Below are 20482 nucleotides of genomic sequence, written 5' to 3' on the forward strand. Positions count from 1 at the left end.
TTAAATCTTCCCACAATGAATTCTCACATGTGATTGTACAGAAGTGAAATGGACATCCATCAAAAACAGTTTGCCTCGCTAATTTATTTGGCAATTTGCATGGAAATGGCAATGAAAAGTGCTGCATTTAACTGAGATAGTGGATGGGAGACTTCATTTATTTTGACAAAACACTTCATTTTTACATGGAATGTGAGACTAAGAGACCACTTCTGTTGAGCATTTTCCATGTCAGTCGTATAATTAGATCGTAAATGTTGCCGGTTTAAAAACAAGCCTTTCAGTGCAATCTGAAATTTCGACACGGCCGTGTTGGATTCATCCTCTTCTAGCTCCTCATGCTTGACTGGAACAGAGAAGACTGTGCCTTTAGTACCATCATACTTAGGATAATGATGTTTTATTTGGGGCTTAAAATGATGGTTTCTGCAGAAAACGTTTTTCACTGACAATATCCAAGTTATTAGCTACTTAGAATCATGTGTGTGTGTGTGTGTGTGTGTGTGTGTGTGTGTGTGTGTGTGTGTGTGTGTGTGTGTGTGTGTGTGTGTGTGTGTGTGTGTGTGTGTGTGGATTTGTGAATATGAGAGCTGGTGTGTAGTAGGCTTTTACATTTGCACATTTTAGGTGTGAATTATATGTATTTGATATTCTGTGGTCGAGATTTCAGGACAGAGTCCCTCATCACCAGATGAGAGTCAAAGTGTTTTAGCTGTGCTCAAATGTTTAAAATATCTTCTTAAAGGTGTCCAGAAAAGTCAGAGAAATCAAAATTCCAAAGCAGCAGCTTTAACGCGGCCATATTAAAAATGCTGGCACACGCTGGCGTACGTCTAATAAATTAATGCAGCTGTCACACCTTGACGATTACCCAGCGTATATGCCATTCCCACCCAGTGGTTCAGGTCAGTACTGCACGGTGTGGTGCGCATCAGAAACAGAGTGAGTTGACATTATTTTATTTTTTTATTTTCATTTTTTATCTTGGTGGACCATTTTCATTCTGTACAGAATGCTGATGAGTGGACTGGCTGTGGGAAATGCTGCCATGAATGAATGAAGCGCTGTGACACTTTAAACTTTTAAAGTGCTGAGAGGCTGCTTTCAGGTCTGCTGATCAGACCTGATCAGGTCATCACAGACCTGAATAAGGAAATGCTGTGATGATTTAAACTTTTAAAGTGCCAGTCAACCACGATAAGGTGTGATCAGAATGATCACACCTGCTGATCTGTTGGTGTGGTGATCACCAACAGGGCTTTAAATGTTTAAACAGCACATTGATCAGGTGTGACCACACCTTGTGTGACCACACCTTGTCGACCACAGCGACGGTGCTTTAAAAGTTTAAATCATCACAGCACTTTTGTGTGTTCAGAGCGTGACCCCGGCATGAGAAACGCACCTGGAGCAGAAAAACCACAGAGGAACTTGCTTTAAAACACTACATTTCCAGCCACGAATTACACTATTTCCAGACGTCATTTTCAAAAATCAGGAGCTTTATGTGGATTCATGTCTGTCTGTGATGGTGAATTGGACTGAAATGAACAGGTCAGAATTTATATTTTTACCATGTGTGAATGAAACTGTCTGTCCGCATGAGGACTGCAGCTTTCAGTCAATCAGTGGCCAGCATTGATGGACAGATTTAGACTCATGAGTAAATTACAAGAAACGTCTGCCAACAATCACCTAACTTACCCCAATGTTGAAGTGATGATGAGACATTGATCAGAGCTGCGCAGATGGCATGATGAAATACATGAACTCTTTTTTCTGCTTTTCTTTTGCCTTCCGTTTCTTTGCTCTGAGTTTTGTTCTTTCTCCTTCCATTTTTTTCCTGCATTCATTTTTTATGTTTTTTTCTTTACTCTGCCAAAGTTTGCCCGTTTTCATTCTACACTCCAGTGTCTGTCAACATGAGACCTCCTCATTCAGAATGCTGTGGAAACTCATGGTCATTCTGCTGAGTTTGAGCCACTTTCTTCTAGGTTCTTGCAATTTATATATATGTGTGTATACAATACCTGGCAAAAATTATGGAATCACCAGCCTCGGAGGATGTTCATTCAGTTGTTCAATTTTGTAGAAAAAAGCAGATCACAGACATAACACAAAACTAAAGTCATTTCAAATGGCATCTTTCTGGCTTTAAGAAACACTATAAGAAATCAAGAAAAAAAATTGTGGCAGTCAGTAACGGTTACTTTTTTAGACCAAGCAGAGGGAAAAAAATTTGGACTCACTCAATTCTGAGGAATAAATTATGGAATCACCCTGTAAATTTTCATCCCCAAAACTAACACCTGCATCAAATCAGATCTGCTCGTTAATCTGCATCTAAAAAGGAGTGATCACACCTTGGAGAGCTGTTGCACCAAGTGGACTGACATGAATCATGGCTCCAACATGAGATATGTCAATTGAAACAAAGGAGAGGATTATCAAACTCTTAAGAGGGTAAATCATCACGCAATGTTGCAAAAGATGTTGATTGTTCACAGTCAGCTGTGTCTAAACTCTGGACCAAATACAAACAACATGGGAAGGTTGTTAAAGGCAAACATACTGGTAGACCAAGGAAGACATCAAAGCGTTGAGACAGAAAACTTAAAGCAGTATGTCTCAAAAATTGAAAATGCACAACAAAACAAATGAGGAACGAATGGGAGGAAACTGGAGTCAACGTCTGTGACCGAACTGTGAGAAACCGCCTAAAGGAAATGGGATTTACATACAGAAAAGCTAAACGAAAGCCATCATTAACACCTAAACAGAAAAAAACAAGGTTACAATGGGCTAAGGAAAAGCAATCGTGGACTGTGGATGACTGGATGAAGATCATATTCAGTGATGAATCTCAAATCTGCATTGGGCAAGGTGATGATGCTGGAACTTTTGTTTGGTGCCGTTCCAATGAGATTTATAAAGATGACTGCCTGAAGAGAACATGTAAATTTCCACAGTCATTGATGATATGGGGCTGCATGTCAGGTAAAGGCACTGGGGAGATGGCTGTCATTACATCATCAATAAATGCACAAGTTTACGTTGATATTTTGGACACTTTTCTTATCCCATCAATTGAAAGGATGTTTGGGGATGATGAAATCATTTTTCAAGATGATAATGCGTCTTGCCATAGAGCAAAAACTCTGAAAACATTCCTTGCAAAAAGACACTTAGGGTCAATGTCATGGCCTGCAAATAGTCCGGATCTTAATCCAATTGAAAATCTTTGGTGGAAGTTGAAGAAAATGGTCCATGACAAGGCTCCAACCTGCAAAGCTGATCTGGCAACAGCAATCAGAGAAAGTTGGAGCCAGATTGATGAAGAGTACTGTTTGTCACTCATTAAGTCCATGCCTCAGAGACTGCAAGCTGTTATAAAAGCCAGAGGTGGTGCAACAAAATACTAGTGATGTGTTGGAGCGTTCTTTTGTTTTTCATGATTCCATAATTTTTTCCTCAGAATTGAGTGATTCCATATTTTTTTCCCTCTGCTTGGTCTAAAAAAGTAACCGTTACTGACTGCCACAATTTTTTTTTTCCTGATTTCTTATAGTGTTTCTTAAAGCCAGAAAGTTGCCATTTGAAATGACTTTAGTTTTGTGTCATGTCTGTGATCTGCTTTTTTTCTACAAAATTAAACAACTGAATGAACATCCTCTGAGGCCGGTGATTCCATCATTTTTGCCAGGGGTTGTGCATATATATATATATATATATATATATATATATATATATATATATATATATATATATTTGCAAAAATTAAAAAAACGTCTCACATTGTCATTATGTCAATTTTGAGGAAAAACTGAATTTCATCCATTTTGGAATAAGGATGCAACATAACAAAATGTCTACAAAGTGAAGAGCTGTGAATACTTTCTGGATGCACCGTATGTGGAGCAATGTTATTTAATGAGGATACAATGAAACCTAATTGCTGTAATAATAATAAACTTACTTTGAGTCGCCTTTTTATGAAAAGGCACAACACAAACAGAGTGATAAGTATTTTTAAACATTACAGCATTAAACTTAAACACAAGAATGAAGAAAGCTACTTGGAAATGAGAAAATTTCTATTAAAAATACATTTCAAATAAGATAAGCTCATGACTGATATGTAAGCATTGGAGAAATCAAATTCAACATCCGGGTCTTCAGTAAGAGTGGCTTGTGACAACTATTAAAACAGATAAATCTATGAAGTTAGAAAAGCATTAAACTATTATTAATTTCCTAGACTTGTATGGACACTGCTCGTGAAGGTGTATAAATAATGCTGTCCTTGTGGGGAAAGTTCCACCATTATTTTGTGTGAAAATGGCTCTTAGCTTTTTGACTTGGCAAAAGTGAGGTTTGATAACTTGGTGAATCTGTATCCAGAGCAGTGCCACTGGATGTGGTTCTCCAGTACTAATGGAGATTGATCCTCTTCTTGTGAGAAGACACTGGAGACTCCTGCTTTGTGTAAAGTATCATTGGGTATCTTCAAAAGTACTATATAAATTTACATTGTTATTAGTATTTGAGAACTACAGGGTCAGTAGAAGTGCCCAGTTTGTGAAATCTGACCACAGATTTGGAAGAACCTGTTGAGAGATTGACTTATCTCAGCAGCAACTTCAGTGTTTCTAGTAGCTGAGCCTGTGAGCTTGAAAACCATGTGGGAAGAGTGTATGTAGTCATGAGGTCAATGGCCAGAGGTGTTCAGTGATGAAAGGAGATCCAAGTCTTTAGGGTCCTGGTGCTTCCAGGTCTTACTGTATGATTGTAAGACTTTAATCAGCGGCCAAAGGCAACGATTGGATGTCTTTGGTACCAGATCAGTCCAGAGATTACTTGGGGGGATGCAGCTGAAACGTACATGCAGTGTGAGAAATTGTCAGCTATGATGCTGTTTCTACGGCGTGCACATTCATGTGCATGATCAAATGCACAGCTGCTTCAGGGCTGGAAACTGGAAAAGACAGAGAGCATACCCACAATTCACCTGGCTACAACATACAGATACATACTTTGGGAGGCGAAGATGGACCTTTAGTCTGCCTGGTTGGCCACCAGTCAGGATCCAGGGTGGTTCTCTAGTGTGATGGTAATAATAATAGTAACAGACTGTATTCAGATTTCTTTGCTTCCACAATGTGATATTTGGATTTCATTGCATTGTTGAGTGAGTAACCAGTAACTGTACTGGGATTCATTTTTGAAGTAATTTTCCAAACTTCAGACATAAAGCCCGGACTAATTTATAGAAGCTCTGTGCTGTGAGTGGTTGTGCACGTTTGTGTGTCTGTGCACTGATGGGGCCTGGGGACCAATTTATTTACATGCAATGGAAGAACAACAGAGGATTGTTGGAGAGGATAAAACCAAAAATGGAAGGAGAAAACCCTGTGGAACAAACAGCTTTCTCTCCTGTTAGGGATAGGTGATGGTCTAGTGGTTAAAGTGTTGGGCTTGAGACCAGACGATCCTCGGTTCAAATCCCAGCCTGACTGGAAAATCACTAACGGCCCTTGGGCAAGGTCCTTAATCCCCTAGTTGCTCCCAGTGTGTAGTGAGCACCCTGTATAGCAGCACCCTCACATCAGGGTGAATGTGAAGCATTGATGTATAAAGTGCTTTGAGCGCTATATAAATGCAGTCCATTTAGTTCTCAAGGACAGAAAACTCCAATTTACTGTTTAAATGGTTCGGTGTCTTTGTGTATGTGCCTCAGTTTGTTGGTTACTGTACTGATTTGTGTCATATTTCCAGAGTCACTGCTTTCATCAGCGTCCAACTGTTTTCTGTCTCCGTTAAAAAGTAGAAAAAATGTTTTAAGTTAAAACTTTAAAACTCCTGCAGTGCTATGTAATTATTTTTGGAAAGACGCGGCAACGCTGCCAATGATGCAACAAATTGTGCAAAACTTGCATAAATGTAAGGAAGTGAGTACAAGCTGAGTAATGTGGTGTGCGGTGATTAATAGAGAGGTAATTTATTCATTTTAATAATACATTTATTACATCTATCAATATGTATTCCAACATATTTCTTAAATTATTAGCAGGAATACTCAGAAACTAGTGAACTTGTTTTTCACAAAACTCTGAAAAGCATTGGACAGTTTAATTTTTGTGCAAGTCCAATTAAAGAGGTGGAGCTTGAACATTTTGTTTGTCAGACCCTCCAGAAATTTGTAATGCCAGGATTTCAACATTTAATTTAACAAAGAATTCAACCAGTATACATGTAGATATAGAGAGATATGTAGATGGATATAGCTCTCTATGTAGAGAGATATAGAACTGGTTGGATTATTTGTTGAATTGTTGTATCTTATAATAGAAACTTAAATTTGAGTTTAGTTGGTATAGAAATGCTTTAGCATCTCAAATTGGATTTTCTTTCAACATACTTTTAATGAAGAGAAAAAAAATTGAAGCTGTGTCTTTGTTTATTGAAGGGCCTGGAATATAGTTAAACTTCTGATGAACTTGTTGAGCACAGAACTTCCAGAAAAAATCCACATCAATAAACATTTTTTACCATAATGTGCATCTGGTGAACAGTTTTTCCAACAGTCTCGAAGTGTCTTAGAAAAGCAGTCAAACTCTCAAGGTGAGACAAATTCTTCGGGATCAAGGATCACAGTAGTAATTTGCTATAATTATTATGCTAAAGATGTTGTATGGCTGGGGTGCCTGGCTGCCTTTTGTTTCTGTCTTCTGTTCTCTGTCTTTTGTTTTTCCTTCCAGGTGGCATGCGTTCAGGACTGAGTGGCTGTGTGGCTGAGTTATTAGGACCTCACCCTGATCACCTGAGGCTGGTCATGTGCAGCTCGTCAGGACTCACAGCTGTGGTGCATCTTTATGGATTGGGGCATGGTTGCATTTAAGTCTGGAGTACACAGTGTGTATTTGCCAGAGACTCGACCTTGTGACCAGACGGGTGAGATCGTCGTCTAGAGAGCCATCTCATCATCATGGATGCAGAGACCGTACCAGGTTTGATGCCATGGTCTGTGAAAGAGGAGGGGGTGAGGTCTCACGCTCGTCAGCACACTTCCTGAGGTACTTTAGGTTTTGTGACTAACATGAGTACAGTCAGTAAATGTGGTGTCCCTCACACCTTATTATATTGAGCTGTTATGTTAGTCGTTTAATCAGCTTCCACTGCAGTGGAGAATTGAACTGGGTGTTCCATGCCTGCAGGGTGGGAAGCTGATTGGTGATTAAGCCAGGAAGTGTTTGCTGTTTATGTACACCTTTGAGTGGTCTCTCTGTGTGTGGAGTGGTGGACTCACATGATGGTTTCTTCTTTCACAGACTCGGTTGGTCGCGGCCACCTGGGGGGTGTCGGCGGGGTCCTTGGGTCCGAACTGTTCTGGCTCCGGACCGTTTGTGCTGCTGGGAGCGCACCGTTATTCCACCTCGCAGACCGCACACTCATTTGTTATTCTGCACATCACTGTTATGTTTATTAAATTCTGTTATCCTTTGTACCGTGCTCTGCTTATTTATACTGGGTCTTACTTCAAACGCTGGTCGGTTCTCCGCCCGCGTCCGACACATAACAAAAGATGTTTATGCTAAAGACGTTTGCTGTTGCTCGATGTAAAACTCAGTCTTTGAAAGAGATGAGTGTGTTGCAAGGAATTTACCAAAGCCATCACATCGTCACACCAGAATATCATCTGCATAGAGTGTGTTAATCTCAGTTCATGGGACAGAAATGAGATTCTTCATTACTTTCTCACTTTGAACCTTTATTTTAAAAATAAACTGATAGTCATGTTTTTGCAAAACATAAAAATCACATTTTCTTTTTGTTATTGTGTTACAGGCAGGACGCCAGTGACCTCTCTGGGCCGATACAAAGGTACTGTAATACACGTCTTTTTTCTGTTTTTCTTTTCCTTCGTGAGACATGCTGTGTGTCTCCAGCCTTTGGGCCAAACACATCGACCAGCAGGTTAGCATCAACACGGGGGTGTTGGTAGTGGTGGAATGAGGGACAATGCAGAAGGACAGAAGTAAGATGAGACCGGGGTGGTGGGTGCTACGCAAAAAGGCGTAATAAGAGAGGGAAATTGGAAAGGAGAGATGTGATGAGGCTCAGATCTCCAACAGAGGAGGGTCATTAAACTAAACCCTTCGGTGACAGAACGACAGATCAAGTGAAGTCGGGGGGGGGAGGTTTAAATAAGAGCCGATCTTAAAATAGCAGTACCTATTTCTCATCTGAGGCAGAGTTAGCAGGAAAAGGATGAATAAGCAGTGGTGAAAACCATCGCAAAGTGGAGACAGCAGCAGAAGGACACTTTTTATACACCTTTTTATTGATCATACACCATAATAACTGTCATAAGAAATTATAATGTAGTCATAATTCTTCATGACTGTGATTATAATGTCAGGTTAATTCTTATTGATGCATTATATCAGCAGTAATAACAGAACTTCAAATGTTGAACTGTTATCCACTAGAGGCCCTTCTGATGGAACATCTCATAAACATTTATAGGGTCCTTACATCTTCCACATGCATTGTTATCAGTATAAATGATTGTACGTCTTTATGAGCTCCATGAAAACATAAATGATCACAGTCAAAATTCTTTATTCACCAATTACACCAACAAGAATGAATTTATAAATACAGTGAAATGGGAAGGTTTTTTTTTTAGAAGATGCATTTGCATGTGGAGAGAAAGCAGCAGATGGTGAATGTGATCTTTTATTTGTTTAGATGAAATAATGGCAGAAAGTGCTCACTGTGAGAGCAGCACCACATGTACCCAGATGGAATGCATCAGTGAAATTAAAACATGTCCAAATTTTTCATATTGCTGCATCTCCAGACAGAAGAAGAAATGTCTGTCTGTTCATAAAAATGGTCAAAGATTGGCAGCACGAGGGCCAATGTTTTGGTGCAGATGCAGCCAGCTTTTGTTTGGAATGAATTTGATCATGTCACAGAGATGCATGATGGCACTGAGCTAAACACTTCAGGTAAGTTCTTGATGCAGATAGCTTTACAGTTTTCTACCATCAGCATGTGACACACGGTAGGAAAATCAAAATCGGACTGTAAAAAGAAATAAAATGAAGCTGTAGGAGCAGAAGACACTATTCAAAATGATGACTGTGTGGTTGGACCAGACGTGTTAAAACAGAAATTTGTTGTGGTGTAAAAAATACTTAAAGTGACCCAGGAACTGTTAACCCTTTTTCTAGACGTGGTAACAGGCTGGTTTAACTTTGTAACAAGTTAAAAAAAAAAAAAAAAAATCAGCCAATGAAACAAGCAAACATTCATTGGCAATTTCTTGAAAGGAACTCTTGAAATTAGCTGATAAATTTTTAAAATGTTTTATTTTACCGTAATTTCCACACTATAAACCGCTATGTTTTTCATATGTTGAATATGTTCTGGATCACCAAATTGAATCACTTATTTTCTGGAACATTATCTGTCTACTCAACAAATCTGTTCATTATTTTTGAAGCTATCCAGCTAAAAGACAAATTAACATGTTACCTTCATGGGGTTGGTAACAAAGAGTCAGAAACATCTCAGACATGACTCAAAAGGAGATGTTTTCAGAACACTTTCACTTAAGATATTTCAGATATATTGTCTGAAAACACGTCCTTACATTTCACTGAAATTGTACTTAAGTGGTTTTGTCTTGTATCAAATGTAAGGACATTTGACAAACTGTAAAATTTTGTGTTTATTCTTTGTTTTGTACTTCCTGTCCTGAAGAGCTGTGATTTCAGGAGTCTTACCTGGTTCCAGTCTTGTTGTTTGGTCCAGTCTTGTTGTTTGATCCATGATTTCAGTCTTTATAGTTGATAAATATCTAAAATATGCTTAGACAAAAAAAGATTCTGTATAAAGATTAAATCAGAATGGGTTTGTAAGAAGTAATGAGTGGGTGCTCTTAATATAACCCTGTTTTTATATTTTTGTTGTGTCTCTTCAGTTGAACTCTTTAGAATGTCAAGTATTTTTTTATCAGCCTTCTTCAATACACATTAAATTACTTTCATTATAGAGGACAAATAAGCTGCAGTGGGCTTCCACAGCTCGGTTTTGTGTCTTGTCTCCCTTTGTTTCCTGTCCTTGATGGTGTGTTCAAGGACATCAGAGATTAGAGACTTGTCAAACAGGAAACAAACAACTTAGAAATTTTATCATTTCTTGCATTTAAAGGGACACAACTTCAGAAATGTTCCAGTGCCAGTGGGATATGGGTTGGACTACAGATATATAAACCGGGTTTCGATTCATTAGAGGATTCTTGGATTGACTTTATGTCACATGTACTTAGGGAGACTCAGTTGATCCAGGATTCTGGTGCATCCTGCCCAGTGGCAAGAAAAGACCAATACTTACATTGAAGCAGATAGATGATTGTTTTCAAGAGGTGGGGATGTACCAGGTGGTTGCCATCCAGGACCCAAGGTGGTTTCATAGTATGTTCAATGCAGTGATGCTCACAGACTTGCCCTGTTTGATTCTAGGTGTGTGTGCTTCAGGCTCCCCGTCTGTCCACTCAGGTGTAAATGTGTCTCAACACATTTAGAGAGAGTCGGAGACTCATCCAGTTCATACTGAGCGGGGGATCAGCACCGGCTGAACAGAAATCAGGACCTGTGCAGGACCGTAGGAGCCTCCACATGCAAACCTGGGACTGAAAACCAGCATCCAGGGGTTCTGTTCTTATACTTACTAAGAAGCAGTGTCCCATTATAACTCATATTGTCCATCCGGGGAGAAACGGTGACTAACAGTGATGGATGGTCTATTTTTATCAGGGTTTAAGATGCTTTTCTTTGTGTAGTGAATTGACCTAAATCTAATGGCTCCCTGGAAAGAGAAAAAAAAAAATCCATTTTAGAACCTGTGGTATATATTTGGAAGTGCGCTGCAGTAATGTGAAAAATATTTGATTTTAATAGCCTGAATCATGATTGACCACTGACGTAGTCTTTTAAGTAACTGCGGCTGCATACGTTTGACTGCTCATTCCTTTAAGTTGAGCTGACTGCACCATGCTCCATTTTTTTTATTTTTAACATCGATTATAGCAGAATTAAAGGGGGTGGGACAATGTGAGGAAACAAATATTTGCATTACCTTATCATTATGGAGGAAGTTTGGGTCCCTCTCGTCTGATGGTTTTCACAGAGACACGCAGCAGGTAAATAAATCAGCTCAGATCAAAAACAAGATCCAGCAGCGGAAAAAAAACAGAGAGGAGTGTAGCTGTGAATAATTAGGCAAAAATAATTTTCTTTTGTTTTTCTGTCTGATTGGAGGCTGTAACTGTCGCAGGAGCTCTCGCTTGCATACACAAATGCTGTTTGCTTCATGCTAATCCACCACACAGCTGCGTCATTCCAGAATGTGTGTGTTTACTTCCTCTGCCGCTGCCGCCCCCGCCACTACGACCCCCCACAATCCCTTGTAAACTCACACTCGCACAGACAGAATCACACAAAAGAGAACTGGGCGTATAATTTGATCCTGCACGCTCTCCTCCTCTAATGAAGCTCTCTAGCGGTTTGACTGACACCCAGCTCGTTATTTAAGCTTCTGTTTTGGGCCAGGAGGAGGAAGAGGAGCGGCGAGGAGGAGGAGGAAAGCAGGCTGGGGCAAGACAGGAAAAGTAGAAGCAAGGGAGCTGAAACAGAAGATAGGGCTGGATAAGTAGGAATGCCGGAGTGAGGGGCTGGAAACTGGGAGGAAATGACAACCACAGGGTGCAAGAAGAAAGGCCGGAAAAAAGGGGGGATGAAACGGACAACTAAAAAGAAAAGGCAGTTTTGGAGGGGCGAGGGGTTGACGGCGGAAACAGGGATGATAAGGGGTGTGAGGGGACACGTGTGTGTGTGTGTGTGTAATTGCAGGTCTTTGTTCTGATAATGCACTTTGAAGGCACACAGCTGATAATTAGGGGATCTTGGCTCCACGGATCGCTCTCAGCATCGTCATTATGAGCTGCAAACCTATTATTGGCTTTGACGTAACCCCCCCCCCCCCCCCCCCCCCCCCCGAGAGACCACGTGCATGCATCGTAAACAAACAAAGCACATGGACAGACGTAAACTGTGTGAATATCTTTAGCCCGTGAGTGGAACAGATACCGCGGCTCCTCGAATGCCTCAACATCCTCTTCAGTGCGAGGGCGGCCGGTGTGCGTGTGAAGCTCGCGCACAGACGCACTGACACAGGCAGACACACACAGATAGAACAGGCTCTAATTACAGAGATTCACACAATGCTGCGTCCCGGTACGCTGCATCCGTTATTGCCTCCCCAGTTGCCACATGACAACGGCGGTCTCTCGCTGCTGCCTCAAATGAATGCCTGCTGCATCGCTTCTGGCCCCGCCTCCCCCAGTGTTTTGACATTTAAATATTTATGAGGGACCCGGTTGACTCTTTGGCACGGCAGTTACAGAGTGGCTCAAACTGAGGTTTGTGTAATCGTCTCAGTCTCTTGTTCTCTCTTCTGCATTGACAGTTATCAGGGTTAAAGGCTTCTCTCTCAGCTCTAATTTATCCCCCAGCGAGAAAACGCCTGGCAAGACCTGCAGCCTGGAAACACTCCTGGTCAGCAAAACTGCACCGTTGCTTGACAGCGCGAGAGGGTTTTTTTTTCCCCTCCATATTTGAAATATTCAGAAGTAGTTTATCCCAAATGAAAGAGGGAAGGAGCAACTCCTGGGAAACCAGACCAAACCAAAACTCAGCATTTGTGTCCCTGATACAGAAGATAAATGATTTATCAGTTATCAAAAAAGCTTATGTTGATGGGGCCAAGAGTTTGTAACTTCCTCTGGAGGATACTCCCTGCTGAGGTCACCACCCATTTACAGCCAAATTGGTATGAATGGAGCGGGAATTGACACTTCTGCCTTCTCTCTCTGTCACTCTCGACATATAGTATGTGTGAGCTTGAAGTAACATGTAGCTTGAAATGAGCTAATCTCTAAGTTATTTAAAGACTCAGTCTGATGTCCACCAGAGACATGGTCTGGTAGTGACCAAAGCCTATGTCTAGTTGTTACCAAAGCCTCAGTTTGGTGGCCACCAAAGCCTCAGTCTGGTGGCCCCCAGAGACTAAATCTGGTGGCCCCCAAAGCTGACCACCAAAGCCTAGGTTTGGTGACCTCCAAAGACACAGATGCTTCTATTATGTTACATGTGCAATTATTCCTATTGTTCTAATATTGTCTATATTATAATAGTCCTGTAGCCTCTGTGTGCATGTGTGGGCACGGCTTTGTTCACAGTGAAACCGGGGAAAGCAGACATTTGCCGTTTGCCAGTTTCAGGCATGGGATCCTGCATGCAGCTGCCATCCCATGCCACGGTACCTTGTAACTTTTAGAATGGCCTAAGCAGTGGGTCACCCCTTTGAGTCTGGTCTGCTTGAGGTTTCTTCCTCAATATCGTCAGAGGGAGTTTTTTCTTACCACTGTCACCTGTGTGGTTTCTCTAGGGTTGGTAAGGTTAGACCTTACTTGTGTGAAGCACCTTGAGGCAGCTTTGTTGTGATTTGGCACTGTCTAAATGTAATGAATTAAATTGTTTGGTATGCTTATGTATTTTAGGTCAAGGATGAAAAATGGAAAGTTGATAGGACAAATATTTTTTGAGAAATTAGTGATTGTAGCTAACCAATAAACAATAGACATTGTGCTGCAATCCACCATGGAAGTTCAGGTTTTGGGGTTTTAATGTTGTTGTGGTTCATGTTAGTTTAACAGTGTTATTTGTGTTATTGATTTATTATGTTCTTTCTAGTTCAGTTGGTTTTGTCAGTTTAGTTAAGTGTTATGTTGCTGTTACCACGAGTGAGTTCAGTGTTATGCTCCCGGTACTATAAGTGAAAAGTATAGTACTTTTAATGTCTTTTGCCACAGTCTCTGTTTGTCAAATTAAAAGAGCCTGCTTACAGCAGAATGCAGAAAAGCCAAAAAGCTCTGTATGCATGCATAAAAGACTCCAATTTCAAAACAAACAACAGCAACTCCAATTTCAAAACAAACAACAGCAATCTTTATTCTGAGATACAAACGTCATCTCTTTGGTGTGAAATCTAGTATTTATAGAGTAATGAGTCTCAGACTGGGGTCTGAACCTTTCCAAGAGACCACATCACGGTTAAGATAAAGCTAGCATGTTGTCTGTGGGGATCCACGGGCTCTAGATTGGGTCGTGTTTATAAAATAGGTAGCTGAAAATTTTCAAGGGTGGTAATAAATTAAACAAAGTTTCTATGATAAGTTGGAATGGTGTGCGAGTCCAGAATGTTTTTAGAACCTTAGACCTCAACAATTTTTAGAAGAACTCAACCCGTTTATTTCCTGTTAACTATGTAATTTTTGAATGTTAATTTACTATCTTAATTTATTTATAAGTTGTTTAGGTTCCTGTTGTCATATACATTCTATTATTAATATTATTATTATTTTTAATTCTATTTTGTCAATTGATTTTTAAATGGACCACAATGGAAATATATGTTTTCACTTTCTTGTGTCATCCATGTATTTTTAACATATTTATGACTATGTTATGTACTTACATTGAACTTACTAAATAAAATCAGGCACACAGTCACACTTTTAACATATAGATGATTTACCGCCCTCTGCTGGATTGGTGTGTGAGCCCAGAATGTAAATATCAATGCCCATTGTTCAGTGTTGTTAGCTAATAGATGTAGCTTCTCTAAAAATATTAATCGTATCAATGTTTAGTTTTGGTACTGTTCATTCCTGACCCAAAATACATAAACATACCAAATGGAAAATGCCAGCTCTCCCCAGTTTGTGTGTGAGTTCAGTGTTATGCTCCCGGTACTATAAGTGAAAAGTATAGTACTTTTAATGTCTTTTGCCACAGTCTCTGTTTGTCAAATTAAAAGAGCCTGCTTACAGCAGAATGCAGAAAAGCCAAAAAGCTCTGTATGCATGCATGCAATTTAGGTTGAGTTCTTCTAAAAATTGTTGAGGTCTAAGGTTCTAAAAACATTCTGGACTCGCACACCATTCCAACTTATTATAGAAACTTTGTTTAATTTATTACCACCCTTGAAAATGTTCAGCTACCTATTTTATAAACACGACCCAATCTAGAGCCCGTGGATCCCCACAGACAACATGCTAGCTTTATCTTAACCGTGATGTGGTCTCTTGGAAAGGTTCAGACCCCAGTCTGAGACTCATTACTCTATAAATACTAGATTTCACACCAAAGAGATGACGTTTGTATCTCAGAATAAAGATTGCTGTTGTTTGTTTTGAAATTGGAGTCTTTTAGTCCTTAATGTGCCACAAACACTTCCACCTTTCTGTGCCTGTCAAATCCTCAACAAATATAACCCACACTGTCTGCACCTAATGATGAGTGGAAAATGTTCCCACATTATAGGAGGAGTGATCCTTAAAATAATAACTGTTCCTCTTTTGTCCACATGTTCGGGTGAGCCGTCTTTCTGTGCACCATCACTGTGGCAGCAAACACAGGATTAAAATTCTCATTAGGTTTGGGATGGTGGGATGCTGTGCTCGCCGTTCATCCATTTTTCATTTAAACATACTAGTTATGAAGGGATGCTAATGATTGGGGGAGGAGAGGGAGGCAGGAGCAGGAAGTCTGCAGAGAGCTGGATGGACGTTTAGACGTCTTTCCAACTCTGGTGTTGGGAAAGTGTAGTGACACGGACCCACAACAGGGGGCGTAAATGAACGGACAATGGAAGGAGTTAAATTAGAACACTTTACTGTTGTGAATAACACAACCAAACACAGCAGATTACAGAATGTATACAAGTCAATTAATAAAGGTGTCGTGTGGGCAGGCTCGACGATAGGAGACGCCCGTCTGGAGATGAACCGGAACCACACGATTTCCACTACCACCGAACCCGAGGGATACTGGAGCCGCCAAGTCCCGAAGTCCCCAGGTGGCCACCGTCTCGGCGTGTCGGATCTGGTACTGCTGGCAGAAAACAAAGACAGTCAAGTGTGGGTGTGTGAACACCCAGTAACAATCCTGGTGGGAATTACACCTCCACCTCCGCAAATATATACACAGTCTTTCTACAGATCTGATACAGATGCTTGTCTTCACGGGTCGGGAAGGGTGCGGCTTGTCACCCTGTCGTCCGCGACCAGCTCAGCCTCCAGCTGACACAAGCTACCAGGAACTCCTGTAGAGAATCAGACAACGATTACGTGCGATACGGCACAGATTAAGGCTGAGGAAATTACCTCTTGATGAAGGTGATATCTCGGCAATGTGGTGGAGGTGTCTTCCTGCTTTTATTCCAGATGTGGATTAGATGATCAGTGACAGCTGTCATGGATGATGGGTGACAGCTGTCACCACGGCTTGTTCCTGAGGCGGCAGCGCCCTCTCGTGCCTGAAGCCCGCACTTCAGGCAGGGCGCCCTCTGGTGGTGGGCCAACAGTACCTCCTCTTCTGGCGGCCCACACAACAGGACCCCCCCCCCTCAACGGGCGCCTCCTGGCGCCCGACCAGGCTTGTTCGGGTGGTGACGATAGAAATCGGGCAGGAGGGCCGGGTCCAGGATGAAGCTCCTCTTCACCCAGGAGCGTTCTTCGGGTCCATACCCCTCCCAGTCCACCAAATACTGAAAGCCCCGGCCCATTCGACGGATGTCCAAGAGCCGGCGTACTGTCCAACCCGGCTCCCCGTCGATAATACGGGCAGGAGGCGGCGCCGGACCGGGTGCACAGAGGGGTGAGGTGTGATGCGGTTTAATCCTGGAGACATGGAAGACCGGATGGATCCGCAGTGAGGCCGGGAGTTGGAGCCTCACTGCGGTAGGACTGAGGACCTTAAGGATGGTGAAGGGTCCAATGAATCGGTCTTTCAACTTGGGGGACTCGACCTGGAGTGGAATGTCCTTGGTGGAAAGCCATACCTCCTGCCCGGGCTGGTATGCGGGGGCCGGGGACTGTCGACGGTCTGCATGGGCTTTCGCCCTCGTCCGGGCCCTCAACAAGGCTGAACGGGCGGTGCGCCACACCCGATGGCATCTCCGCAGGTGGGCCTGGACCGAGGGCACACCGACCTCTCCCTCCACCAAAGGAAACAAAGGGGGTTTGTACCCCAGACACACCTCAAACGGGGAGAGGCCGGTGGCAGAGGACACTTGGCTGTTATGAGCGTACTCGATCCAGGCCAGATGTTCACTCCAAGCCGTCGGGTGTGCGGAGGTGGTACACCGAAGGGCTTGCTCCAACTCTTGGTTGGCCCGTTCGGCCTGTCCGTTAGTCTGAGGGTGATACCCAGACGAGAGGCTTACGGTGGCCCCCAGTTCCCGGCAGAAGCTTCTCCATACCTGCGAGGAGAACTGGGGACCGCGATCTGAAATGATGTCTGTAGGTATCCCATGCAGCCGGACGACATGGTGGACCAGGAGATCCGTCGTCTCCTGGGCCGACGGGAGCTTCGGGAGGGCCACGAAGTGGGCCGCCTTGGAGAATCGGTCCACTATCGTGAGAATGGTGCTGTGTCCCCGGGACGGCGGGAGGCCCGTGACAAAATCCAGACCGATGTGGGACCAGGGGCGCTGAGGCACAGGAAGTGGCTGTAGGAGTCCCTGTGCCTTCTGGTGGTCCGCCTTTCCCCTGGCGCAGGTGGTGCAGGCCTGGATGTAAGCCCGGACATCCGTCTCCAGGGACGCCCACCAGAAGCGCTGCCGGACCACTGCCACGGTCCTACGCACCCCTGGGTGGCAGGAGAGCTTGGACCCGTGACAGAAGTCCAGGACGGCAGCCCTGGCCTCTGGTGGGACGTATAGTCTGTTCTTCGGTCCTGTTCCAGGATCCGGGCTCCGTGCCAGGGCCTCCCGGACGGTCTTCTCCACGTCCCAGGTTAGGGTAGCCACGATAGTGGACTCCGGTAAGATGGGTTCCGGTGGATCCGACAGCTCGGTCTTGACTTCCCGTTCGTGCACCCGGGACAGGGCATCCGATCTCTGGTTTTTGGTCCCGGGGCGGTAGGTTATCCGGAAGTCAAAACGGCCGAAAAACAGTGACCAGCGGGCTTGCCTGGGGTTCAGTCGCTTGGCGGTCCTGATATACTCCAGGTTCCGGTGATCGGTAAAAACCGTGAAAGGCACTGACGCTCCCTCCAGCAGGTGTCTCCACTCCTCAAGAGCCTCTTTCACCGCAAGGAGCTCTCAATTGCCCATGTTATAGTTCCGCTCTGCTGGGGTCAACCTGCGGAAAAAATAGGCACACGGGTGAAGAACCTTATCGGTCTCTCCGCTCTGGGATAGCACGGCTCCTATCCCTGACTCAGAGGCGTCCACTTCAACCACAAACTGGCGACTAGGATCGGGCTGCACCAAGACAGGTTCAGTCGAGAAGCGCTGTTTCAACTCCCTGAACGCGGCATCACACCGATCCGACCAGGTGAAGGGAACTTTTGGTGAGGTCAGGGCTGTCAGGGGGCTAACTACCTGACTATACCCCTTAATGAACCTCCTGTAAAATTTGCGAAGCCGAGGAACTGTTGCAGCTTCCTACGGCTCGTAGGTTGGGGCCAGTCTCTCACCACTGCGATCTTGGCCGGATCCGGGGCGATGGAGTTGGAGGAGATGATAAACCCCAGGAAGGACAAAGAGGTGCGGTGAAACTCACACTTCTCGCCCTTCACAAACAGCCGGTTCTCCAACAACCGCTGCAGGACCTGACGTACATGCCGTACATGGGTCTCAGGGTCCGGAGAAAAGATGAGTATATCGTCCAGGTATACGAAGACGAATCGGTGCAGGAAGTCCCGCAAGACGTCATTAACCAAAGCTTGGAACATCGCGGGAGCGTTAGTGAGGCCGAACGGCATGACCAGGTACTCAAAATGACCTAACGGGGTGTTGAATGCCGTCTTCCATTCGTCTCCCTTCCGGATCCGAACAAGGTGGTATGCGTTTCTAAGATCCAACTTTGTGAAGATTTTGGCTCCATGCAGGGGGGTGAACACCGAATCCAACAAAGACAACGGGTATCGGTTGCGAACCGTGATCTCGTTCAGCCCCCGGTAATCAATGCATGGACGAAGACCACCATCTTTTTTGCCCACAAAAAAGAAACCTGCTCCCATCGGAGAGGTGGAGTTCCGGATCAGCTAAGGAGTCCCGGATGTAGGTCTCCATCGATTCGCGCTCAGGTCTGGAGAGGTTGTACAGCCTGCTGGACAGGAACTCCACACTTGGCAACAAATCGATGGCACAATCGTACGGACGGTGCGGGGGAAGGGTGAGTGCCCGATCCTTGCTAAAAACGTCAGCAAGATCGTGGTACTCACCTGGCACCGCCGACAGATTGGGGGGAACACTGACCTGCTCCTTAGCCTGGGAACCGGGAGGAACCGAGGATCCCAAACACACCCGATGGCAGGTCTCGCTCCACTGTACCACCACCCCGGACGGCCAGTCAATCCGGGGATTGTGTTTTAGCATCCAGGGAAACCCCAGAATCACACGGGAGGTAGAAGGAGTCACAAAAAACTCAATCTCCTCCCTATGATTCCCTGACACTACTGGTAGTGTCCTGTGTGTGATTAAAGGGAGTAGGGTGCCATCTAGTGCTCGCACCTGCAATGGTGAAGGTAGCGCCACCAGAGGGAGCCCTACCTCCCTGCCCATCTGCTGTCTAGCAGATTCCCTTCTGACCCTGTGTCTACCAGTGCTGGGGCCTGAAGGGTTAAATCCCCACTAAGGATTGTAACTGGGAGCCGTGTGGCAATATGTGTGTGTCCCACGTGAATTTCTTGGCCCACCCTAAGCCCAGTTTCTAGGGGCGGGCGTTGGTGTTTAACCGTTCGGGGCAATTGCTCAATTGATGCTCCATTGAGCCACAAACAAAACACGCCCCGCGGGGAAAACTCCTCTGTCTATTGGTGGTCTGAATGTGGCCCCCTGCTCGTGTCCATAGCTTCGTCAGCAGGGGAGCTGTCGCCCCACGGGACGTAGAGGCCAGGGGAGCGTGGGAAGGGCGGACCTTTCTCGGACCCGGAAGGAAGAGGGACGGCGCGCGCCCGGCCACGCCCTTCATCTCGTTCCCGACGGCGTTCCTCCAACCGATTGTCTAACCGTATAACAAGATCGATAAGCCCATCTAATTCCCACGGTTCATCCTTGGCCACCAGGTGCTCCTTCAGGACTGACGACAGTCCGTTTACGAAGGCGGCGCGGAGCGCAGTGTTATTCCAGCCGGACCTCGCAGCCGCGATGCGGAAGTCGACTGCATAAGCGGCTGCACTCCGGCGTCCCTGTCTCATTGACAGTAGCACAGTTGAAACGGTCTCTCCCCTGTTAGGGTGATCAAACACAGTTCTGAACTCCCTCACAAACCCAGTGTATGTGTGAAGGAGCCGTGAATTTTGCTCCCAAAGCGCCGTAGCCCAAGCGCGTGCCTCTCCCC

General features: G+C 44.2%; 1 protein-coding gene across 10 annotated transcripts in view; it reads left to right on the forward strand.

Moving 5' to 3' along the window:
* The window catches only part of celf2 (cugbp, Elav-like family member 2), a 349641-nt gene that overhangs the window by 96322 nt on the left and 232837 nt on the right, over positions 1 to 20482 (forward strand). For all 10 annotated transcript variants that reach the window (XM_034163469.1, XM_034163474.1, XM_034163471.1 and 7 more), the window contains exon 2: positions 7846 to 7881. In XM_034163469.1, the coding sequence (XP_034019360.1) occupies positions 7846 to 7881 (36 nt within the window). The remainder of the gene's footprint in view (positions 1 to 7845; positions 7882 to 20482) is intronic.

The sequence above is a fragment of the Thalassophryne amazonica genome, chromosome 22 (genome assembly GCF_902500255.1).
Source record: "Thalassophryne amazonica chromosome 22, fThaAma1.1, whole genome shotgun sequence".
In the NCBI taxonomy this organism is placed as follows: domain Eukaryota; kingdom Metazoa; phylum Chordata; class Actinopteri; order Batrachoidiformes; family Batrachoididae; genus Thalassophryne; species Thalassophryne amazonica.